Source organism: Miniopterus schreibersii (assembly GCF_964146895.1).
Source record: "Miniopterus schreibersii genome assembly, chromosome: 15".
NCBI lineage: Eukaryota > Metazoa > Chordata > Mammalia > Chiroptera > Miniopteridae > Miniopterus > Miniopterus schreibersii.
Window position 1 is genome coordinate 20,805,966 of NC_138115.1, and position 25,753 is coordinate 20,831,718.

The 25,753-nt window shown below is 49.9% G+C and overlaps 1 protein-coding gene across 1 annotated transcript; it reads right to left on the reverse strand.

Moving 5' to 3' along the window:
• Positions 1-1,415: 1,415 nt before the first annotated feature.
• LHFPL4 (LHFPL tetraspan subfamily member 4) lies at positions 1,416-25,137 on the reverse strand. The gene is made up of 3 exons (XM_081159646.1): positions 24,692-25,137; positions 7,719-7,955; positions 1,416-4,994 (listed from the first exon to the last, which is right to left on the reverse strand). The coding sequence occupies exons 1-3, from the start codon at positions 25,095-25,097 to the stop codon at positions 4,894-4,896; spliced, it is 744 nt and encodes a 247-aa protein (XP_081015772.1). The 5' UTR covers positions 25,098-25,137; the 3' UTR covers positions 1,416-4,893.
• Between the last annotated feature and the right edge of the window lie 616 nt (positions 25,138-25,753).

Here is a 25,753-nt window from a genome sequence, read left to right on the forward strand (position 1 = left end):
CCTGCTCTACTGGCAAATTTTCTTTTTAAGTGTTGTCCTGATCCCACTCTCTACTCCTTACCCTCACAATCAATCTGTTCCCAAGTGTCCTCAATTCTACTTCCTAAATATTGAATTCCTTAACTCTCAGGGACACTGCCACCACCTTGCTTGAGACCAGACTTCTGATTCCCCTTTCATTAACATTGTCTCCCTCTGATCCAGCACCCCTAACACTGCGAGCAGATTGATTTTTCTGAAAAGCAAATCTAATTGTGTCCTTTTGCTGCTTAAAATCCTTCCGTGGTTCCCCATTGCTCTCAGGCCTGGAGTTTTGTCCTCATGTGGCCTTTGCCTGCCCTCCACATTAACCTCTGACCCTCCCTGCCTCACGCTTTACAGTTCAGCATTTAGTTCTCTGCGCAGACCATTCAGTTTTTTACCTCAGTCTCTCCTCAAGCCACCTTCTCTTCCTTGAACGGCTTTCCTGACCCGTGCCTGCCTGAGTCCTAGTCATCCTACGGTGAACCTCTCCCCAGCTCTACCCACGCCACCAAAAGCCGTGGAAGGCATCCCCACTCGGGGCACCCACAATACCCTGCACCTAGCACATTTTACATTTGTACATGTGACCTCCCCAACCAGATTGGCCATTAAGTCAGTTCTTGTTCCGTAAGTGCTTAGTCTACACTGAGTGCCCGCGGTTCCCAAGCGCAAAAATGATAATTGACGTAGCTGCCATGTGGAGCATGTTACAATGTGGCAGACACTACAAAGCAATCCACATACATTCCTCCTTACAGCTTCCTCAAGATCACTGTCGTCACCCACATTCATTCAATGGGGATTTAGAAAGAGGTGAAGAGGCTTGTCCAGGTCGACACAGGCAGAAAAGGGTGGAGTCTTGTCTGCTCTAGTCAGAGTCCTAAGTCCAAAGTCAAGCCTATGCCATCAGGCGTGTGCAGAGACTGCCAGCTTTCAAATCCATGTAAGTCAGCTAACTACTGGCAAACCACACCAGCCACCCACTCCGTCTATTCTCTCCTTCCCCTTGGTAACAAAACCTCAGTTTTACTTGGGGTGGCAATGCGCCCAGTTCACAGACTACATTTCAGCTAGGTGTGCTGTGTGACTCAGTCCTATGGGATTCCCAGACGTCCTCAAATGAAATGTGGACCACGTGACTAGGGGCCAAGCAGCCATTTAGGGCCTTGAGGTGTCCTTGAGGATGACAGGAGCCTGGGTTTCTGATCACACTGTGGGCCACGCTGGTCATGGTCGGGTTACTTCCAGACTTCCTGCAATGGGAAAAGCAGCTATCCTGTCAAGCCACAACAGCAGGGCTCTGTTAGTCCGCACCAAACCTGGTACAGAGTCAGGCTGAAACCCCCCCCCCCCAATCCCCGGGGGCGACTCAGAGAAGGAGAGGCCAGCGTGGGTGATACAAAGTGTCTCTTTATTTGAACGTCACTCCACCTGTACTGAAGCTCAAATCCAGCAGCAGCAGAAGGGGTCTGGACCGAAGTAAGTGTTACCAAATTGGACAAAGAACAGTGAGGACACAGTCAGACAGAACTTACTAATGGGGCGTAGACAACACCAAGCTACCCTAACATCACACAGCACAGGCCCTCTGAGGTCCGCCGGTCAGAGCTCTGGGAAGGACTGTGGCTCCCTTGTTCCTTTCTCAGGGAACTGAAATCCCACCCAAAGGCTAACCCTGAGCCTGGCAGAGGCCGGTGGAAGTTTCTTGTGCTGGGAACATCCCAGCTTCTCCAAAGAAAGGGTCTCCCTTTCTCAGTTCACACGGGAAGCTGGAGAAGGGGGAATGCCCTGGGCCCAAGCAGGAATCCCAAAAGAAGTCCAAGGAATTTCCCCCCACAGCCTTGTCCGTAAGCTCCCCTTTTCGCTGTTCCAGGCACGACAAGGATCTTGATTCTACCCATGGTCCTCACACCCTCAGGAAAACAGTGTTTTCCTCCATGAGTACTGGTCCCCAAAGAGGAAAGTTTTCACATCCCAGGGACCCAGAAGGACTTGACCAACCGGCACTCTGAACCACGGCTAGGTTGTGGCCACGTTGGCCTATCCTGAAGGAATCCCTAAACCAGGGCAGAGAAAGCTGGGCCGTGCCAGACCCCTCTGATCCAGTCCCAGTTGGGAGGACCAACTCAGAGACCTGCTCAAAGCTCAGCTTCCAGGGACCAAGAGTACAAGGGACATCTCTGCTTCCCTCTGCTCCTGAAGGCTAAATCCCAATGCCTGGCCTAAGGGCATTCCACAAACGCCCCCCGGCCATTATGGCTTCCTTGCCCCAGGAGCCATCTGGGCCACACTTCAGCTTCCCCTGGGGCCCCTGGCTGAAGCACCTGTTCCCGCTCTGCTCCCACCTCTGCTGAAGCCTCAGGGACAGAGCTATGGTTTGGTCCCCACTCCTCCCTCTTTCCCTGTTACTCCGGTGTCCCTTCAGCCCACCCACCCCTGCTTTCCTAACCCCAAATTCTTCGGCCAGGGCGGCAGCTGGCTGAGTGGACGGTGACATGGACGCACTGTCACATGGCCCCAACGGGAATTAACCTCTCTTCTCTACCACTCACCCACTCTAGTGACACTAACCCCCTCAGCAATCACCTGGACTGTTCCTGATGCGAGGCCACCTGGGCCCCTGTCCTTGGCCTGAGAGGGTAGGTTCTAACCTCTGCACAAGGCCACAGGTCTGATGGCCCCCTTCACACACACATTTGCTCCCTCAGTCCTCATCTTCCTGCCACCGTTATCCCCCCTTCCCCCTCCGTTTCTCCCTGCATCCCAGTCTGGTCTCCCATAACCCTCTCTCCATCTGCTTCCTTCCCAGTCCCTTCCTCTTTCCAGGCCCCTCCCCTCCCCCATCCCAGGCACCCTGTCCCTCTGGGTCCCCTCTCTGTTCACTCTCCCTCTCTGTCCATTTCTGTGCCTCTCTGAATCCCCCCTTCCTCACTCTGTCTCTGCCTCTCCATGTCCCTCTCCTGTCCCACTCTCTCCCACCTGTCTTCTCCCCATTCCTAATCACTTGCTCGCGGGGCCATTCCCTCTGCAGCCTTCCAACACTGGGCTTTGGTTTGGATCTGCCCCCCCTCCCTCCCTCCCACAAGGCTCCCCTCACCCTCCTCTTCCACCTGGGACCCTTGTATTCAGCCCCACCTGCAGGAAGCCTGCTGAGGAAGGTGCCAGCGGGGGGCTGCAGTGCAGGGCTTGGTAGGAGCCAGAGAGAGGGGGGCACAGTGCTGGGCAGAGCACTGGGGGAAGGTGTTTGCCCAGGAGGAGGGGGTGAGAGGGTGGGGGATCAGGACTTGGGAAGCTCCAGGTTTCAGGACCCAGCATCCGATCCCAGCTGGGTCCAGATGGGGGACTTGGGCAGAGGATTTCTAGTCTGTCTTGGAAACCCTCCCTCTCAGGTCCAAGTCCAATGGAAATGAACACGTTGGCAAATACATGGCACTCGCTGCTTTTCTCTCCTCCTTTGGCTGAGCCAAAATAACTAAGTGGTGGGGCCTCACCCTTCTCTCTGGTGGGCCTGGCAGCCAGAACCAGCAGCCAGAAGCAGGCACACTGGAGGAAGCCCACCTGCCACCTGAACTAGGGCCTGAAAGGGGCTGTCCACACCCCTGGCCAGATGGCTCTCCCACCAGGTCCATGAGGCAGCAAGGGAAGTCCAGAAACACCTGAAGTCTCCCTTATTTGCTCCTTGCCAAGCGGGAAGGAGATGCTCCCCACAGTGGGAGGAGAGGGGGAGAGAAGACTCCTCGTCTGCCCTCCCTCATACTTAGACACACACACACACGCGCACACACACACACACACACACACACACACACTCATGCCTCAGCTCCAAGCACTGCCCATTGGGCTGCAGACCCTGGGCATATCGCAAGGCGAGAGGTGGGCAAAGAGAAGGAAGAGGTGGGGACAGGGTTACAAGGCCTGGGGATGGGGACAGGGGGTACCCTGTTCAGAGGTGACCTGCAAGTTCAAGTTATGCAGAAAAGTATCAAAGAGGCAAGACAGTCTCCGCCCTTAGCAAATGCCAGGGTCAGGCGGCATGAGAAGGGGCAGAGGGGAGATACCTCCCCTGATGCCCCACAGGTAGGCCCCCTCCCCAACCTCCAACCCTAACAACAGGGCCAAAGAGTCTGTGCTGTACAAAACCGGCCGGGGTCCAGGGTCCATCAGTGGCGAGACATCCCAGCAGACAGGCCAGGCCAGCCCCAGGCAAAGTGGCTTCCAGCCCCAGCTGCCTGGAGTCCCAGCGTCTCCTCCAGTTCCCTCAAAGCCTGTCTGTCTTTTCTCAGACTCTGGGCTGAACAGGGCGCCAGTTGACAGGAAGGCCCTGCGCTTTCTCCCTCGGTGCAGCTCAGACTCCTTTGGGAGAGCTGGGAGCAGGCTGGAGCTCTGCAAAGATGTGATGGAACCATCATCAGCCCCCCCCAAAAAAGTAGGAAAGATTTCGGTTGCCCTGGGGCCATGTCTTGAATTAGTTTCTGCGGGAGGCAGGGACCAGAGGACGCAGGGTAATGGCCAGGCAGCAGCTCCCAGACTGAGGGAGCCTGGGGCACCGGAATCACAGTGCCTCCTTCCCCTGGAGACTGCAGGGCCCCCAGGCCAGGCGGGAGAGGAGAGGAGACCCCAAGGGATGTCCGGCTCCCTTAGGTCAGTTGAGGGAAGGGCAGAATCAGGCCCTCCCAGGGTCTGCAGGGCCTCTCCCCTCCCCCAGACCATACCCAGCCCCAACCTCTCTTCAAAGACTGGAGCTGGCAGGCGGGTAGCAGATGAGAAGTCCGAGATTGGGGTCTTCCCTCAGAGCTTGAATGGCGGGTGAGAGGGCAAGAGATGGGACACGCTGAGGGCAGGTCAATTCCAGGGCTGTGATCCTGGCCTTCAGGGTCCCTGTGAGTGAGCAACGGGACAGGGGAGGACTCCCCAGCTGGCGACATCACCCCCTGGCCGCAACACGGAGCTTACTGTAGAGCTCACAAAATCTAAGAGAGAGAGAGAATTGGAGAAAGTCAGAGACCACCAGGCACCTGGGACTCCCCTCAGCCAATCCTCAGGGCAAAGCTGGGCAGAGGGGTGAGCCGCACAGGCTGTGAAATCCCACCCAGGCCTCGGACTAGCTGGATGGCATTGAGCTAGTCCCAGGCCATTGGAATTCACTGACTCCCAACTTCCTCATCTGCAAGACGGCAGAACAGCCACATTCACAAGGCACTTCTGAAGTTCAGAAAGACATAAAGAATGCCAGCCAAGGACTCTGACAGCGTTTGGCACATACTAAATGCTGGAAATTATAGCAATTTATTTCATTTTTTACTTTCTTTCTGGAGGTATCTGGCTTAGAACTAAACTGTCAGGCTCACTCATCTTGAGGTCTTCGTGAGGGATGGAGATCCCTGGATGCTGATGTCACTTTTAACACTGACTATTAGGGTGGTTGGGGAGGGAGGACAGTAGGCTGAGTGAGCCCACCTCACACCAGTCCCCAACCAAGCCCCTCAGAAAGAGCAGATGGCTTAGTCATGCACTTCTGGAAGCTGCCACCAGGGGGCATGCCCTGACTTCATACCAAGGCCACAAAAACCACAGGGTATCAGGGTCTCCAGGGGCAGGAAGCTCAGAGCTCAAGGTAGCAGCTAGCAACCCAGGAGGGGCTGAAAAGGGGGCAGGCAGTGGGGAAGAGCTTGGCCTTTGGACTTGGGCCTGGGTTCAGATTCTGACTCCATCACTAAAGCGGCTTTAGGCAAGTGACTGACCTCTTCAGATCTCTGCTCTCTCATTTGTAAAATGGGGGTCATGATTCCTGCCTGATGGGAAGGCGCAAGGAGCAGCCGCTTTCACTGAACACTCACCACGTGCCCCTTTACAGGCATAATCTTTCTTTTTTCCTCACGGGACAGCCCGATAAGGTGGTACATTCTCACCACGCTCATTTTATGAAATGCAGGAAACTGAGGCTGAAGGAGGCGAAGTCATGTCTTAGCGCAGCCTGATTCCAACACAGACAATCTGCCTTCCCAGTCCAAGGGTTCCACCACAATACTAAACTACCTCCTGCCAAATGAAGTAATCCTCACCACCATTATCCCTATTTTATAGATGAGAAACTCCAGGAGATGAATATAATTAATGGAAAGGGCTAAACATAGACCCAACTCATGCTAATAGCTCCAGGAAGGGTGTGACTATGAAAATGACTACTATTTCTCACAGCAGAGAAGGCACACCCAGACAGACTCGGGTCTATCCACTGATGCTGGGCAGTGTCTCCCCTTGCTCAGGGGGCAGGGTGAGCCCCTGGGTCAGAAGACAGGCCCTCCAGTGGAGATGAATCTGCCATAATCATTTCAATGGGAAGTGTGCAGCTTCACTTCTGGAAAGACACCAAGAAGAATACTTGTGTATAAGAAGACACAGACAAAGACGCTCATTGTAGCAGTGCCAGTAATAGTAAAAACCTGGAAACCTCACTAATAGCCCCTAAAAGGAGAATGATAAGAAAGTATAGTTCCTTTATTTTATGTAATGCTAAGCATTGGATAAAAAGGGCTTGGCTCAGTGGTTAGAGTGTCGGCCCTTGGGTGGAAGGCAACCAATAAATGTTTCTCTCTCACATCAATGTTTCTCTCTCTCTCTCTCTCTCTCTCTCTCCTTTCCACTCTCTCTGAAAAGCAATGAAAAAAATAGCATCAGGTGAGGATTTAAAAAAAAAAGGCAAGTCGGTTCTCCATGAAATGATAAAGACAGATCTTTACAACATGCTCCAGAGAGGAGCACAAAAAGTGAGCTGAGGAGGGGTTTGTTTAGGATGGTACCTGTCCTATGTCATATTAGCACTTACCACTACTATCTGTTTTATAAAGAGACAGATCAGGTTTGAAGATGCACAGATAAGCATCTGACAACAGTGGTAACCCCTGAGGCTCTAGCCTTATGTGTAAGTTGTATCTTTATTGTATTTTAATGTTACTTGATATATACAATATACAATATATGCAATATACTAGGTATAAAGCTCCATTCAAGAACTGTAGCTCTACCAATAATTTGTACATACCTACCTGTCCACCATCTGCTCTTGGCTTCCCTCATCCATCCCAAACACACATAACCACCACCCTACCATTTATATTTCTCATTTCTTTGCTTAAAAAAAAAACACATATTACCATAAATATATGTATGTTTAAACTATACATTGCTTAATGATGCCTGGCTTTTTAGCTCACTAAAAATCTGTGTCATCTTCTGGAACTTGATTCCCCCCACCTCCTCTCTCAATAGTACGTTTCCAGCGTGTACCCATTCTGTTACTCTAACTGAGGTTCATTCCTTTTCAGTTATGAACTACTCCGTGATGTGAGTATATCACCATTTATTTATCCCTCCTCCGGTCAATGGTCATTTAGGCTGCTTTTAGCTGTCTGCTATTTTGAAACTGCTGACGAGCATTCTTGCACATTTCTCATGGGTTTATGCCCACTGGTGGGTTTGCTGGGTCACAGGGGGCGCAGGTGTTCGGCTCTGAGGCATAAAATCAAATTGTTTTCGAGGTGGTCGTTCTGTCTGTCTCATTCATTACCAATTACTGCTTCGCTACTGACTTGGAAGTTGCCGGGTCGGCTGGAGGCGCGGCCCCGCCCCGCCCCGCCCCGAGGCCCCGCCCCGCCCCGCGGCCCCGCCCACCGGAAGCGGAAGCGCGCACTCGCCTTTGTTGTCCTGCTTGAGCTCCTCCTGCAGCAGGTCTGTTTGCCGGTTGCCCAGCACGAAGGCGAGGAAGGAGAGGATGAGGGCGTTGAGGATGCCGATGATGGCCAGGATGTACGCCCAGCGCACCGAACAGTCCCCCAGGGAGTACTTCCCGGTCTTGGCCCCGCACATGTCCCGGATCGTCTCGGCGTCCCAGCCGTCGGGGAAGATCATGCAGCCCAGCACGAGGCACAGAGCTGAGGGGGCGCGAGCCCAGCCCCGCCGCGGTCAGGAAGGAAGAGAGAAGGGGATGATTACTCCTCAGAGCCCGAGGACCCCCAGGAACCCTCCTCACTCCGCTCGTCAACCCAAGAGCCTGTTAACCGAGTCCTGTGGGTTCCAGAAACTCTTGGGCCTGGGATGACCTACTGCCTCCAGTGCCCTCTTCCGCCCGCATCAAATCAGCTCCTCCTCCAGGAAGCCTTTCTGGAAATAAGAGAAAATAGCAAGCCACTGTCACCTCCTGTAGCTTCCTTTAGCCTCTTGGCCATGCTTACCCGCTCCCATCCTCGTCACTATTTATTTATTTAGGTCGTTCATTCAACAAGTATATTGAGCGCTGTTTTCCTTTCCGTCAAGGCGCTGGAAATACAATTGAGCACTGTGCTCAGAGGAGACTGGGGTGAGAACAATGGGGTTTGAGCCTAGTTTTTTCACTTACTCATTGTATGACTTTGGGGGTGCCTCCCGTCTGTGTCTGTATGATGGAAATCAGAATGAGTACTTACCTCACAGGATGGTTTTGAGGATTAAATGAAGTAATGCTTGTAAGACACTTAGCACAGTGCCAGACATTCACTCAAGTAGTATCTATTGAAGGCCTACTGTGTGCCAGGCACTGGACTAGGTGGGGGGCAAGGGTACTTGGATTCTAGCCTCAGGACGCTTGCACTGTAGGGGGGTGGGGGAGAGATCCATTAAAGGAAAACCTTAAGAGAGCTGGGGCTCAAATCCTGGCTCAGCTCTTTCCTACATGTGTGACCTAGAGCCAGTTCTGTCACCTTTGAGGCTTAGTTTCCTCATCTGTATAATGAGATAATGATGGCAATCAAGTGATTGTAAAGATCACAGGAAATGTGAAGTGCTTGGCACAGTAAGTCCTGGATAAATGTTAGCTAGTCAGAATGATAAAAATAAACTAGTCATAATGGTGAAAATAATAATCACATAAATAAGGAAATAATTGGGGAGGAGGGGGCTTGGTTTCAGATGAGGGGAGAAAGGGCAAGGCCAAAAAAAAAAAAGTGTTTGAATCAAAGTGGGCCCCTGCTGATTGCTTCACTGGCACCCACTCCCTCTGGGTTTAGTGACCCACTTGGGTCAATCTCTCGGGCTGTCTCCAGTGTTTAGCCTAGTGGGTGGGACCCAAGTGTGAGCCAATCAGCACATTGCATTCCTCTGGTAACTGATTGGCTCAGAGAGGGGCACACGCCCCACACAACCAATCAGAGCCAACCAGGCTCATTAGGCCCAGAGGCTGTGACCTGCGCTCCTCCCCCGCAGTGCTAGTGGCCCTGTGGCCTGTGTGGTTCGGTGTTGCCCTTGTGGTGTCTGATGGTCCTGCCAGGGACTGGGTTACTGCATCTGAGGCCCAAAGGTTCCACACCAATACCCAATGAGTGCTTGCTTAACCCGAGTTTTAGATGACAGCGGTGACAAAGGGGGGGAGGGAGTCAGTTCTGTCCACGAGGCCCATCTAGTTCCCAGGGTAGGGAGGGGACCCTCAGCTTTGCCACCTTCCTCCTGAGGCCCCAGACTTCTGCCTGACAACAAGGTGGAGGCCCTCTCTCCCTCCCTTTCTCGTTTGGCCTCACCCGCCCTCCCTGCGACAGAGAGTGTCCCCGCTGCCCCTAGGTTATGTTTCTCAAGCTGATGCGGGCCTCCAGCACAGCACGTGAGCTCACACATTCCAGCAGGACTGCCTCCCCTCTGCATTGCCCCTCTGCTTAGCTCGCCTCCTCCAACAGGACGCTCAGCTCCGGTGGAACACCCGGCCACCTAAGGGCTGGGAAAAGAGTTTCTGCAAAGGGGATAGCAAATGCAAAAAGCCCTGAGGCGGGAGCGACCTGGGCGAGTTAAAGAATTCAGCAAGTTTGGAGATGCCCGTTAGACACTCAAATGGAGAGGAAAGCTGGGGTGGGGGGTCGTTGCTGGAGATGTAACTGGGAGCTGTGAGCATGCAAATCCCTGGGACTGGACTTGAAGGAAACTGAAGAGAAGGCTCCGGACTGAGCCCTGGAGTGCTCCTGCATTTACGGGGCAGGAAAAGAGGAGGGGCCTATGGAGAAAGTCTGACCCATCTATCTCCTTAAATGTCCCTGACACTTCGCAAGGCCCTCCAGGTCCCCATCGTAGACGGGAGGAGAATGAAACCAGGGCGGGGAGAGGAGAGGGGAGTGGACTCGGTGCAGCCGTTCGCGGGCGCGCGCTCTCCCACCCGCCGCCCCCCGCCGCTCCCCGCCCCCAGCAGGGGGCAGGCGTGAGGAAAGCCCGGGGAGAGGGCGACCCAGCCAGCCCCCCGCCTCCTCTCCAGCCCTCCCCTCCGGGGTGCAGGGTTTCCTCTCCCGCCCGGAGCGTTCCCGTCTCCATGGAAACCGCTCGGGCATCCCCAGCTCCCAGCCGCGCGGCTCCAGCTCCGGCCCCGGGTCGGGGAGAACCCGCAGCCCCGCGCGCGGCGCTCAGTGAGGTTTTCTTCCTGCGGCGCGGCGCCGGCAGGTCCCCTCTGCCTCTCTCTAATCCCGCGTCTCGGTTCTTTCCTTGCTCCACCCTTTCTATCTTTCTCTCCTCGCGTATCTCTTCACACCCCCTCCTGGGCTAGTCTTCGTGCTCACCCTGCGCTCGTCCCTCCCGTTCAGGTCTCTCAGCATTTCACGTTTATTCACCACCCCTCCTCCTCTTCTCTGTATCTCTCCCTTGGGCCTTTCCTTTCTCTGGCTCTCCCTCTGCACATTCTACATATAAATTCCGAGTGCCAGGCACTGTGCAGGGTGCTGGGGCCCCTGGCGGGCATGGTTTCCGAGCTGGGAGCAGAGCTGTGTGGAGACGAACAAAGTCAAGTCCTCACGCAGGGCTCGGAGGGAAGCAGACTAGGTCCCGAGACCCTGAACAAACGGCGCTCGGAGGCTGGCGGGCCCCTCTCTCCCCATCTCTCTCTCTTTCTCTGCCTCCTGTGCTCTGCAGGGTTTTAGGTGGTGGCTGTGTGGCCCCTAAGGCAGCTCTGGGAATGGGAAACATCAGAAATCAAGCAAATGGAGGACAGCAAACCAGATGGGTTTCCCTGGACTTCTGGGAAGAGAGGAAAAGACCACTAGGGACAGCCTAAACCGGGAAATGAGGCTCAACCACCAGGAGACGGAATGACTACAGGCGAGGCAGCCTTCAGCGTCCCCACCTGCTGGATGAGGAAAGCCAGGCTGAGGCCTTCGGAGGTCAAGTTCAAGTCTCGCTGGAAAATAATCAGCTGGCTGAAGAGAAGGCTGCTTCAAGCAAGGCACAGGCGCAGGGGCAGGGTGCAGCATTTCTGACGCTTGGCCTGATAATTCTTCATGGCAGGGGGCCATCCTGTGCATTGTGGGATGTTCAACATCATCCCTGGGCTCTACCTGAGGGACAAAACTGTCCGTGGTTGAGAGCCACTGGTATCAGGGAAGGGACACGTCTAACCAATTGCCTGACAGCCCACTGACTTTCTCTGCTCCAAGAAGTCAAGAGGTGTTGTGACAAAATTGAGATTAATGATATTAATATTATTAATAACAAGATTATAATGTTAAATAATATTGAGTGCTGAACTATGTGCCAAGGCGCTAAGCTCCTGACATTCATGATTTCATTTAATCCTACAAGAAATTCTATGAGGTGGGGAAAATTACCGTCTTCATTTATAGATGAGGGTACTGAGGCTCAGGACCAAGCATCACATCCAATGCCACACAGTGAGTGGTGGGATCTATGTTCAAACCCATGCAGGTCTTAATGTTTTTCTTTGAATAGACTTTTTTTTTGGTTAATCAGCACCCGAGGATATTTTTTCCAATGCTTTTTAGAGAGTGGAAGGGAGGGAAGGAGGGAGAGAGACAGAGAGAGAATGAGAGGAAAAAGAGAGAAAATGAGAGAGAGAGAGAGAGAGAGAGAGAGAGAGAGAGAAACATCGATGTGAGAGAGAAACATGCATTGGTTGCCTCCCCCATGAGCCCTGACTGGGGTTGGGGATTAAACCCAGGTATGTGCCCTTGACCGGGAATAGAACCCATGACCCTTCGGTGCTTGGGCGACGCTTAACCTTTGAGCGACACCGTCCAGGGCAGAAGGCAAGAGTTTCTTGAGCCAGATGCTATTTACATAGGCATGGTCACTTTGCAGAACTTCTCTGAGCTATAGACCTGATGATTTTTGCACTTTTCTATGAGTATGTTATACATACGGACTTAAAGAAAACGGCCGCATACCATTGTGTGTAATAAGTAAACACTGGAAATAACCTAAATACCCACCGATAGGTCAGTGATTAGCGTGCGCCCATGCCGAGGCACACTAGGCAGTCATAAAGGGAGGGAGGGAGCTTTTTATGTGCTGAGGTGGAATGACATCTGGATACACTGCTAAGGGAAAGGCAAGTTCCAGAGCAACACATACAGTACAAAGCTAGCACTGTGTAAAGAGTGGGGAAAGAGCCCGGCCCATGGGGCTCAGTTGGCTGAACATCACCCCATGCACCAAGAGGTCCCCAGTTTGAATCCTGGTCAGGGCACAGTGCTGGGGTTGTGGGCTCCATGCCCACTAGGGGGCGTGCAGGTGGCAGCCGATGGATGTTTCTCTCCCTCTCCCTTTCTCTCTCTCTAAAATCAATAAAAACATATATATTTTTAAAAAGAGTGGAGGAGCCCTAGCCAGTTTGGTTCCGTGGTTAGAGCGTCTGCCTGCGGACTGCAGGGTCTCAAGTTCGATTCCAACCGAGCGCAGGTACCTTGGTTGTAGGTCCGATCCCAGCGCTGGTCGGGGCGTGTGTGGGAGGCAACCAATCAGTGTCTCTCTCTCACATTGATGTTTCTATCTCTGCCTTCCACTGTCTCTGAAAAGCAATGGAAAAATATCCTCGGGTGAGGATTTAAAAAAAAAAAAAAAGAGTGGCGGAAGAATATGTGTATGTATTATCTTGCACGTACAGAAAATAGTATTATTTCTGGAAGGATTTATAACACACGGATAACCTGGTTAGTCCTAAGGAGGCAAACTGGCCAGCTGGAGGACAGGGGTAGGATGGAAACATTGCTCTGACAACCTGCTGCACCTTTTGAATTCAAAACCATGTGAATAAGTTAACTACTGAAACCTTCAGGTGGGAGCTGACTACCAGTACATGACTATTGCCAAAGATTGGCATTCACTTGGAAAGGAATAATTAACGTGACAAAGATGGCAATGCACAAGCCAAATGTAACTCCCAGAAATAATGGATTAATCACAGAAGTACAAAAATAAAAATCTCTAAATCCCTTCTGACTGAGCTTCCCAATTGCTGGGAATTTATCCTAAGAAAATGCTCATGGATATGCTCTGAGATTTAGCTACGAGGATGTTTATCACAATGTTACATTAGAGAGAGAAGCTGAGAAAGAAGGAAAAGAGGCGAAGGAAGGAGGAGGGGAAGACATAATAAGGGGAGAAAAGAAACAACTTAATATTCAACAATATAGAAAAATAACTCTTTTGCCCTAGGCGACGTGGCTCAGTGGTTGGAGCATCGGCCCTCACACAGAAGGGGCGCAGATTTGATTCCTGGTCAGGGGTGCCTACCTGGGTTGCAGGCTCCATCCCTGGCCCAGAGGGCGCATGGGGAAGGCAACCAATTGATGTGTCTCTCACATCAATGTTTCTCTCTCTCTCACTCTCACTCTCCCTTCCACTCTCTCTGAAAAGCAATGAAAAAAATATCCTCGGGTGAGAATGAACGACAACAAAAAGGAAATATAACTCTTTCATACCATGGAGTACTACCCAGCTACTAACATTATACTGAGCAAGATTTATTCAGACAGGAATACTCATAATATGGTATCAAAATAACATACAGTATAATTTCACTTTGGGAAAAATACATAATGGTTATATAGAATTTACTATGTGAGGCACCACACTAAATACTTTACACACATTACTTCAGTTACACCCCGCCCCACCCCCAGCACTCTATGAGCAGGTACTATTATCTTCTTTCTACAGATGAAGACACTAAGGCACAGAGAGCCTACCAGGTTACCCATGGTCACACAGCTGGTAAGTCGCAGAGCCAGGATTCGAACCCAAACAGTCTGGCTCAGGAGCCTACTCATAACCAGTACTCTATATTGTTAGGAGTTTGGATCAAGCTACACTGGTAAGAATGGGTGTAGAATGACTGTTTCTGAGAAAGTAAGATTATGGATATAATTTTGGTCATCTATACTCTCAAATTTTTCTACAAAGAACAATGATAATTTTATAAAGCACTACACATCTAAGATATGCAGAGAAACAGTAGAGCACAGAACACACAGGTGATGGGCTGCTTGTATCCTCTGCAAGTCCCTTCCTTGAGTTTAAGAAAGTTTTCCTGGAAAGGATCAGGCTGTTTGGGGCTGAGAGGAATTGAATGAAGGATCTGTGTCCGCATTGGGACCATAGGTCTCCAAGGGAACCTTCCCCAGGCCAGGTGCACTGTAGAGAAAACCTCTTGCCAGGGAACCCCCAGGGGAAGGAGGCTGTCCACAAGCCCCTCCCTACCAAGTCTGACCTTGGGCTTTGCTTCTCTCCACCCACCCCTAGCACAAGGGCCTATTTTACCAGGGAAAATGAGCTTCTCCCAACAGGCAACCCCGACCTACTGGATTTGAAGATCCAGGCCCAAACTTAGTGCCTCTATCAGTTGGGAATTTCAGGGAACAGTATCCCTGTGCCTAGGCTCCCCACTCCCCATCTAGCACCTTGATGCTAGGAAGCATGCTGACTCCTTTTTCCCTTACCACCCCTCCATCCAATTCATTCACAAGGCCCATTGGCTCCAAAAATATCCACTCCACTGCCACCACCTGTTCAAGTCACCACGATCTCCCTCTTGGATGACCACAGTGGCCTCCTAACTAGCTGCTCTGCTTCCACCCCTGCCCCATCATTGTCTATTGTCAACTCAGTATCAGAGTAAACTTTCAAAGACAGATGGTGTCGCTACCCTGCTTAACACCCTCCAAAAGCTCCCAGTTGCACTCAGAATAAAACCCTGATGCCTGGCCCAGGCCTAAGAGGCCCACAGGCTTGCTCTACCTTCCTCTCGAGCCATGTGGTCTCTCACTCCCTGCACTCCGGCCACACTGGCCTCCTTTCTGTCCCCTAAAACATGTCACATTCAGTCCCACCTGGAGCCTTTGCACTGACACGCCCCCCCACCCCGGGACACTCTTCCTCTAAGTCATTTAGTCCCCAGTTTGTTCCTGATCTTGAGAAGCTCACAGTCAAGTAGGGGGACTGTTAAGAACACAGATAATTATATCTGGTGTTACAGACACTGTTATGGAGAGATGACACACCCATCACTTTTGTGGTAATTATCTGGGAACAGTATTTACACTCATTCCCCACCCTCGGGCCCAGCCTGCACGGAGCCCACAGCCTCTTGCTAACTTGAATCCGCAGGCACATTCCCTCCTTGCCCAGGCTCAGCTCTGCCACACTCAGCACTGGGATGTTCTCTCCCTGCATCCTGTCTCACTCTCTCCGGTTCTGGACATGGCCCTTCCAGGTGGTTCCATCCCTTCCCAGGCCCCCTGTGGCTCCCCCAGGCAGGCATCCTTTCTCAGGGCTATCCTCAGTTTCTCGGTTGCTAATTTGAGCAGATGCTCTGGCTCCTCTTTCCAAGCCTCATTTACTGGCTCCACCTCCACCTGCCTCTTAAGGGTTGGTGTTTCTAGGCTGTCCCCTCTTCTCCCCCCCTCCACACATTCTCCCCCCGCAGTTCCAGCCCCACTCAGCCTCATACGATGATGCCCCACATCTCCATCTCCAGCTGAGACTTCTCTCCTCAGCTCCAGACCCAAATATCCAACTGCTTGTCAGAACTTTCCTCTTGCACATCCCACAGGAACCTCAGCTTCACCATACCCCAAGCTGACCTGATCTTCCTCCCATGCCCTTTGTTGTTAGTTAGTTTGTTTTTAATCCTCAACTGAGGATATTTTTTCCATTGCTTTTCAGAGAATGGAAGGGGGAGAGAGAAACATCGATGTGAGAGAAACACATCAATTGGTTGCCTCCCACATGCACCCCGACCCAGGCCAGGGATCGAGCCTGCAACCGAGGTACGTGCCCTTGGCAGGAATCAAACCCAAGACCCTTCAGTCCACAGGCCAACACTCTAGCCACTGAGCCAAACCGGCGAGGGCACCCATGTCCGTTGGGAATGTCACTCCAGAGGCCTGATTTTCCAAGAAAACCTGGAGTCATCTGCAACACCTGCCTATCCTCACCTGTACACCTGCTGGTCTCTTAAATACGTCCCAGTCTTTCTCCTCCTGTCCTTCCCCCAGTCTCAGCACCTCTCAGCTTTTACACATGAAAGAGAAAAATACCATTAACTTGATAGAAAAATATATATGAACTAATGGTTTACAAGAAATAGACATATAAAAGGGACATGACTTCATTCACAAGAATTAGGCAAATTATGACTTCACAGTATTTTTTACCCATCGAGTTGACAAAAGTGAAACATTTGATATACTCTGTTGGCAAGGATGCGGGGAAACGGACTTCCATGCATTGCTGCTGGGAGTGTAACTTCGTACAACTTCTGTGGAGGGCAGTATGGCTGGATTTGACAAAACTGCGAGTACAGAGACCATTTAATCCAGCAATTTCACTTTAGGTCTTTATTTTATTCTTATACTTACATATGTATTAAATTATTTATATACATTATCCATTGAAATATTGTTATAGCAAAATGTTGTAAACAACTTAAATATTGATTAAATAAATGACATCTATACAAAAGTATATTATGCATCTCAAGAAAAAAGTAGCTCTTTTTTTTTTTTTTTAAATGTGTCTTTATTGATTTCAGAAAGAGGAAGGGAGAGAGAGAGACAGAAACATCAATGATGAGAGAGTCATTGATCGGCTGCCTCCTGTACTCCCCTGACTGGGGATCGAGCACGCAGCCCGGGCATGTGCCCTGACCGGGAATCAAACAGAGATCTGGATGCTAGGCCGATGCTCAACTGCTGAGCCACGCCCGGCCGGGCAAAGGTAGCTCTTTATATACTAATATGAAACCATCTCCAGAATGTATTGTTGAATGAAAAAAGCAAGATGAGCCCAGCCAGCGTGGCTCAGCGGTTGAGCATCGACCTATGATCCAGGAGATCGCGGTCAATTCCAGGTCAGGGCACGTGCCTGGGTTGTGGGTTCGATCCCCAGAAGGGGGCTCCACAAGGCAGCCCATCAACGATTCTCTCATCATTGATGTTTCTGTCTCTTTCTCTCTCCCTCTCCCTTCCTCTCTCTGAAATTAATAAAAACATATTTTTTTAAAAAATCACGTTGAAAAAAAATTTTTAAAGAAAATATGTACAAGCATATTAAAAACACAGAAAAGTTAAATATTAATCATATTTGTGTATATATTCTTTCTATATAACTTTTAAAATAAAATGGAAACATGCTTTAAAAAAAAAGATGTTCAACACCACTAATCTTTAGGAAAATGCAAATCAAAACTACAGCAAGAGACCACTTCACACCCAGTATGATGCTATAATCAAAAAGTCAGACAATAGCAAGTGTTGATGAGGACATGAGGAAACAGGAACCCTCATACAGTGCTGGTGGCAATGTACAATGGTGCGGTCACTTTGGAAAACGAGATGGCAGTGTTTCAAAATGTTAAATATAAAGCTGCCATTGAGCCACCAATTTCACTCCAGGTACCCAAGAGAAATTAAAACATGTGTCCAGCCCTGGCTGACGTTGTTCAGTGGTTAGAGCATTGGCCTGCAAACCAGGGGGTCTTGGGTTCAATTTCCGGTCAAGGGCACATACCTGAAGCAGCTTTTTTTTAAAAAATATATCTTTATTGATTTCAGAGAGAGGAGGGGAGAGGGAGAGAGAGATAGAAACATCAATGATGAGAGTCATTGATGGGCTGCCTCCTGCACGCCCCTGACCGGAGATCGGGCCTGCAACCTGGGCATGTGCCCTGACAGGGAATCGAACCTCAATCCCCTGGATCCTAGGTCTATGCTCGACTGCTGAGCCATGGAGGCCGGGCCCTGAGGCTTCTTCTTGAATTGATGAAAATATCCTAAAATTGACTGTAGCAATGGTTGCACAACTCTGTGAATATGCTAAAAAACAACTGAATTGTACTCTTATATGGATGAATTGTATGGCATATGAATTCTATCTCAATAAAGCTGTTATCAAAGAAAGGAAGTGGACAGTGTAATCTCTCTCTCTCTCCCTCCCTCCCCACACACTCTGAGGTCTCCTGCCAACACGAGTGCCGAGTGCCGCTGGATTCCTCCAGCTTCAGTCAACCTTCACTGAATACAGCCCCCGCTGAGGTCTTGGATGCAACTTCATAAGAGACCTTGAGTCAGAACTACTCACCTAAATTGCTCCCAAATTCCTATGACTCACAGAAACAGAAATAATAAATGCTTGTTGCTTTCAACCATTAAGTTCTGGGGTAATTTGTTATGCAGCAATAGATACCTAATTTATGTTTTAAAATATTGTTTGCATTGGCTTGTATATTTATGGGATTTCTTGGAAAGGATACTGAAGAAACTGGTAACAGTAATTGCCCCTGGGAGGATCACTGAGGGAAGAGGGCAAGAAAGAGATTTACATCTGATTGAATACCTTTTTACCTTTTGAATTTTGTATCATGTGCATATATTAAATTTTTCAAAAAGGAAATAAATGTCTGGAAACTTTTTAAACAAAAAAAAAGGTCAACAACAGCTGTGGCCTGTGTGGCTCAGTTGGTTGGGCGTCATCCCATTAACCAAAAGGTTGCCAGTTCTATTTCCGGTCAGGGCACATGCCCGGGTTGTGGGCTCAATCCCCAGTGGGGGGCGTGCAAGAAGCAATGGACCGATGTTTCTCTATCTCTTTCTCTCTCTCTTCCTCTCTCTAAAAAAAAAAAAAAAAAATCAATAAAAAAAAAAATCTTTAAAAAAAAGTCAACAACTATCTGCTGCCTATAGGTAAAGTCTAAACTCCTTACTGTAGCTCAGAAAGCCTCCACAATCCATCTCCCAGTTTCAACTCTCACTTCTCCTTGCCCTAAATGCTTGTAGTCCCCAAAACGCAACAGGTATTTCCTACATCCATGCCTTTAATCATGCTGTCTCTTCTGCCTGGTTGCCTTTCTCCTTCCTTCCCACCCTTTAAGACTCAGTTCAAATGCAGTTATTTTTTGAAAGATCTTCCTGGCTGTCCTTAACTGTCAGAAGACCCCTTTGTGGCCTCAGAATACCCCGTGCGTGTTTCAATTATTTCGCACGTCGTACATGGTCTGTTTTCTTCTCTGCATCTCCCATTAGACTGTGAGCTCCCTGGGAGTGAGGACTCCCTTTTAAAATATGTTTTTAAATTAATTTTTAGAGAGAGAGGACGAGAGAGGGAAAAAGACAAACATCGATGTGAGAGCAGAATATTGATCGGCCTCCTGAAACAAACAGCAAGAAATGGGGAGGAATGTGAATGCATGTTCCAAGCTACAATGACAAGGACTCCTGTCATTGCTGTTCCTGGCCCAGAGACCCCCACTGATTAAGGACACACATTTGGAAGGCTGGACAATCTCAACTCTGGATCACCAATAAGCTCCTGCTGCCACCTCCACCTTTAGTCTCCCCCTTCTCCCACTCCATCTCACACATTCTGTCCTCTGCTGTGACTCCAGTACCAGGCAGTGCCTGGCACACAGTAGGCACTCAGAGAGGAAAATCCATGTATCCAAGCCCACACATCTGGGAAGTGGCAGAACAGGAATTCTCAGTCTTCTGTTCTTTAACCACTACCCTACACTGCCCCTTCGGACCCTCAACCAGGCTTCCAACCTGAGTGTCTACTCCAGCCTCCCCTTGACTAACCTCAGCCAGCCCCCAGGTGGACGCTGAGTACACAGAGCGCACAGCTGTAACTCACAACCTGCGTATCCACTTCCTGGGTTCCAGCTCAGTGGTAAGAACAGGTTCTAGATTCTTTTGGATGTGTGTTAAGTTTCAGCTCCACCTTTCACTAGATGTGTAGCCTCTGGCCAAGTCACTTTAACAGGTGAAGAGTAAATGACATAATGAACGTGAAAATGTCTAGCACAGAAGCTGGCACATTGTGTGTTCTCAGTAAATGGGAAAGACCAGGTCAAGAGTAGCAGAGGTGTCCCGAGAAGCCCTGAAAAGCTGACCCCTAAGTCCATAGACAGCTACCTGGGTTTTCTAACCTCTCTACTTTGCATTTGACCCTTCTGACAAATACATCCTGCCACTATCCCCACCATTAGTGCTCCTTTATAAATCCTTGGGCTTTAGAGTCAGAAAGACCGAGTTACAATCCTGGCTCCACCACTTGCCACCTGTGTGACCCTGGACAAATGAATTTTGCCTCTTTGAGGCTCAGTGTTCTCATCTATAAAATATCAATAATGGCGCCTACTCCACAGGACTGCTGTGAGGATTAGATAATAGTATGCATGTAAATGTTTAGCAAATGGTCAAGCATATAGTAAAGGCTCAGAAAATGTTAACTATTTTTCCTGAATAATAATAACAGTCATAGCAACTTCAAGCTGCCTACTGATTAGAGCACAAACTCCATGACTCAGTATTGAGAGCCTTGCACATTGTGGCCCCTTGCTCCTTCCTGGCCTCTCCTCCCTCCCGCTGTTCCCCTATGTGGATGTCACACTGAATCCCGGTGTGCCCTGCCCACGGCCTTCCTCTCCATTCTCACTTCTGTGCCCTGCCCATGACCTTCCTCTCTATTCTCACCTCTGTGCCCTGCCCATGACCTTCTTCTCCATTCAGAATGCTCTCCACACCTCACGCCTGTCCATACCCTATCCCGCTCAAGCTTCACCTTCCAACTAAGCCCACAGCCTCCTCAATTGCCCTGAGTTTCCACTCTGTCTGCACTTGTCTTACCTCTTCCAGTGGCCACATTTGACTTCCCCTTGCAAGAACTGACCTTTCTCTACTATCAGTCCATGTGTTCCAGGGATGGGCATGAGGCTGAGGTCTTAGACAAAATCGCACTGATTAATTAAGAGGTGGACACCTGACCAAAGCTGAGCCAATGAGAATCAGCCTTGGAACTTTTGCTAGAACCACTGAGTAACAGGTGTTCTTTTTCAACAGACACTGCTAAGCTATAGCAATGCAATTTCAGAGCTGCTAGTAGCTGTATTTATCACCTTCAAGCAGACTTAAAAGTAAGCCAACAGAGGAACCAAAAAATGGAGAGAGACATATTATAATGGTATTATTTGAGCATCTAAATCCACCCATGCCTTAATCCAGATACCCTTGACTTTTAAGTTACGTGAGTCAAAAACACTTCCCTCATTATTTTTTATTTAAAAAAAATTTATTTTATTTTATTTTATTTAGAGAGGGAGGAAGGGAGAGAGGAAAAAAAAAAATCAATGTAAAAGAGAAACATCCATCAATTGTCTCCTGTATGAGCCCCAACCAGGGATTGAACTACTTAGGCATGGGCCCCAACAGGGAATTGAACTTGCCACCTGCTGGTGGACGGGATGATGCTCTAACCAACTGAGCCATACTGGCCAGGGCTACCCTCTTTATTTTATTTTAACTTATTTAAGCCAGATTGGGTTGGTTGCTGTCACTTGCCACTGAAAGACTGCTAACCAATATAGTCATCTAACTAGGTGGTAAGCTTGAGAGCAGGGATTGCATTTTATAGACTTAAAATCCGTAGGGACAGGAATGGTCTCAGTATTGTAGCACCTAGCATACAGGTGATCACAAAGCAAGTAAGGAATAAAGAAAAGAATAAGTATCTCTTTGTATTTTCTCAGTGGTCCAGCGTTCTGCACATGGAAGACTCTAAAATACTTGAATAAAAGTTCACTTGAACAAGAAACATGCAACAAGCATTCAGATTCTTATCTGATACAAACAAGGTCCTTTGCTTCTCTGTAGTTCCTCTGAGGACGACTGATTTCTCACTCTCTGAATGAAATGATCCTGGTGAAAGTATTTTTCTAAGAGCGCCACAAGGCAGAAAGAGATACTTTAAGTCCACTAATCCAACTGATTAGTCCCCCCATTGTAGAAGTGAAAAAAACCCTGAGACTTAAGCTAAAAACAGCTTAACACCACATGGTGAATCAAAGACAGAGTCAGCCAAAACCTCCTATCCCATGACTTGTAGTCCAGTGCTCTGGCCTCTATCCTGGTGTCATTTTATTAAGCAAAATGTATCAGTGTCTTACCCAGAGAACTCAGAAATCTCTAAGCAAAATGGAATAAATGCTCAACTCTGATAACAGCCCTAAGGGGTGGGACAGTTAACCTAGGAAAAGAGCACTGGGCTAGGAGTCAAGACTAGTGTTTACTCACTTTTTGGCTGTGTGACTTTGGGGAAGACCGTAACTTCTTTAGGCAGTTTCCTCTCTCTAAAATGGGGGTAGGGGAAGGTGATATTTGAAGAAGCTGATCTCTAAGATCCCTGAAATTCTATAATTGAACAGTTCATCCAGTCCCCAAGATTAAACCCACATGGATTACAGAGAATTAAAAGGCCAAGAGGTCAGCAATCCATCTGCAGACTCCAAATTAAGGCTGAGGAATTGGGGATTCCAACTGAGCATATAATCTTTCCAGCTTGCCTTTGAAAGAATAGAATGGAAATACATAAAATAATTTTCTGGGTACCACTGAGAAATATGGAGAGATATGCCCCATATCCTACAATTCTCCTTTCTCACCTGCTTCAAAGATCCTAAAAGACCCATTATCTAAGTTGAATGGAGTGAAACAAGCCCATGAGGATGTCTACATGCGAATAAACACTGTCTTCTTCAAAGTAGTTCTTTTGGGAGTTCGGGCAGTTCTTCCAATGGCACAGTAATTCCTCCTGGCATTTGTAGAAGTCCTCTTGGGAAGCAAACCAGCCTCAAGATTTTGCCCTCACACCTCGGCTTTCATCCCAAGTGACAATTGTCCATTTGACCACCCATCATATTTTCTACACTTGACCCTGAGTGACTTCCAGCCATTTCCAAAATCATATCCCTCCTTTAAAAGATGGAAGTTTTGCCCAGCAGGGTGTGGCTCAGCAGTTGAGCATCAACCTAGGATCCAGGAGATCACAGTTAGATTCCCAGTCAGGGCACATGCCCCGGTTGCCGGCTCAATCCCCAGTCAGGGGCCTGTAGGAGGCAGCCAATCGATGACTCTCTCATCATTGATGTTTCTATCTCTCTCTCCCTCTCCCTTCCTCTCTCTGAAATCAATAAAGATATATTTTTTTAAAAAAAGATGGAAGTTTCCCCTCAATGATGACCTTCAAGAGCATACACCCCATACTCCAAAGATAATTCTCTGCAATGTTTTCAGCGCTGGAAAAATCGACAAGTGATATAACCCTTTCTCCAGGGGACTCTTTTGAAGGGGTCAACACTTGAATGCTAGCCCAAGCCAGGTAGCTCAGGTGGTTAGAGTGTTGTCTCAATATGTCAAGGTTGCAGGTTCAATCTTTAGGCAGGGCACATATAAGAAGCAACCAATGAATGCATAAAATAAGCAAAACTATAAATTTGATGTTTCTCTCTCTTCCTTCCTCTCTCTCTCTAAAATCAATAAAAAAATAATTTTTTAAAAAGCACTTGTTATGTGCTCTGAGGTGCTTATTTTGCAAAACTATCTCTGTTACATGATCATCACATTTTCCTTTCTCCTTCTCACCCTCGAGGGCTCCAAACTTTTTCCTAGCCTTCATCAGCCCTCCTCCCCCACCCTCTGGCCCCACTTTCTCCAGCCCAACTCTCTTCCCTGCCTGCAATTAGGCAAATGCCCAAGCTGCTGAATCTTCAAAATCTGTCTTCGATCGAAAGGCAGGCAAGGCGTGGGGGACTCTAATGGATCCTGGAAAACTGTCTCAGCAGTTTTTATTCCCAAAAGCCCTTCTTCGATTCTTAGGGTAAGATGTCTGTCTTAGCCAAACATTTCAGAGGGTCCCAGGGACTCATCCCCATTTGGGCACAGCACCAGAACCTTCCTCCCTGCACTGAGTGAGGGTGGGGAGTGGAGACCAGTCCTCCAGAGACCCATGTTGCCAGGTGCTATCAACCACCCACACTGCAAACGTTGAATAGACACTACGGACAGCCTCCTCCTATATCTTAGTACAGCACTTCAAAGTTTACAAGATACTCTTTCATTTGTTCTTGGAATCCTCTCCACTGTTTTATGGGTGAGAAAACGGAGTCTCAGAGAAGTAAAGCGAAGCATCCAAGTTGGTGATGTCAGCAAGTTAAAGGTCAAAGTCAGATCTCCTGAATCTCCATCTCGTGCTTTTTTACAGTACAACAAAAACTGTCCACACCTAGAGTAACTCCTCATTCCGATAATTATTTCCCCTAAAATAGCCAACAGAGAGTCTCAGAGACCCTCAGAGACTGTCTGCCCATATCCAACCACACAGGCCCAAACCCCCAGTTCTAAGGCTCTGACCCATGTCCCAAGCTGTCTCTCCCATAGAATCCTCCCTTCACCACAGTGGCTGCTGAGGTACCCCCGAGGAGGTGTGTTTTTAGACAGGGGAACAGAATCTGTCTCTGACTCCTCCAAGAAAGGATCCTAGAAGGAAGGAGCCCCCGTCCCCGGCGCCTGCTCTAGGGGTCCCGCCCTCGCCCCTCCCTTACCTGCCAAAAGCTGCATCCAGGCGCAGATCTTGTAGACCGTGGCGGTGTTGCAGAAGAAGAAAAGCGCGAAGCAGGTAATGCAGCCGAGGATCAGCACCATGGAGAGCAGCACGAAGAAGGCGGCCGCCTTGAAGGCGCCGGACGGGATGGTGCTGAAGTCAGTGAACGAGCCGCGGCAGGTGAGCTCGCGGCCCGTCAGCCCGCTGCCCACACAGTAGTGGAACAGGCCGAAGTAGCCGGGCTTGGGGGTGCTCACGCTGTCGCCCACCCAGTAGGGCTGGATGAAGACCACCACGTTGATGATGGCGAAGCAGATGGTGAAGATGGCCCACAGCACGCCGATGGCCCGCGAATTCCGCATGTAGTGCTCGTGATAGAGCTTGGAGGCCTCCTGCGAGGGCAGCATGGTGCCCGGGGGCGGGGCCGGCGGCGGCGGCGGCGGCTGGCGGGGGCCGCCGGCCCGGGACCGGTCGCCGGGCCGCTGGGCGGGAGCTGGGGACGCACGCGAGAAGCCGCCCTGAGCCGAGGAAGTCGCGAGGGCCGGGCCCGGGGCGCAGCTGGGGAGACCCGGGGGGCGGGGGGGAAGCTAGCAGGGGGTCGTGAGCGTGTTGGGTTGGCGTCTGTGGGCAAAGACCTCCGACTGGTGACTTAGGAAGGGGCCATGTGAAAGTCGGGGGGCTGGGATGAGGGGGCTGTGGTGAGGATATGGGAGCTGGAAGGGGGGGGTTAGAAGCGGTCATGGGGGGAGTTGGGGAAGAAGCTTGGGGGCTGGTGGTGGAGGAGTACAGAGGGGACCAGGCGGAGATGGGATGGAGGCTGGGGGCTGGCACCGGAGCATTAGCAGAGGGGCTGTATATGGGGAGCTGGTATTAGGGGCAGGAGGTCTGCTACTCGGGTGTCTAGGAAAGGGCTGTGGAGAGGGGAGTGGGAGCCTCTACGATGGGGTAAGAAGGGGAGATATGGGGGCTGGGACAAGCAGTGGCGGCTGGGACTGCAGGGTCTGGACCCGGGGTGGGGGGGTTCGAGGGGTCCTCAGAAGCCAGGGCTGGGTGTGGGCTGGGA

What these genes read in the sequence shown, in the direction of transcription:
- LHFPL4 (XM_081159646.1), bottom strand. Translation starts at nt 25,097, where the DNA reads ATGCTGCCCTCGCAGGAGGCCTCCAAGCTCTATCACGAGCACTACATG. An exon ending in CTGGATGCAGCTTTTGGCAG is followed by an intron (nt 7,956 to 24,691) that starts GTAAGGGAGGGG and finishes GCGCCCCCTCAG; the next exon opens with CTCTGTGCCTCGTGCTGGGC. An exon ending in GCTCAAGCAGGACAACAAAG is followed by an intron (nt 4,995 to 7,718) that starts GCGAGTGCGCGC and finishes TCTCTCTCTTAG; the next exon opens with ATTTTGTGAGCTCTACAGTA.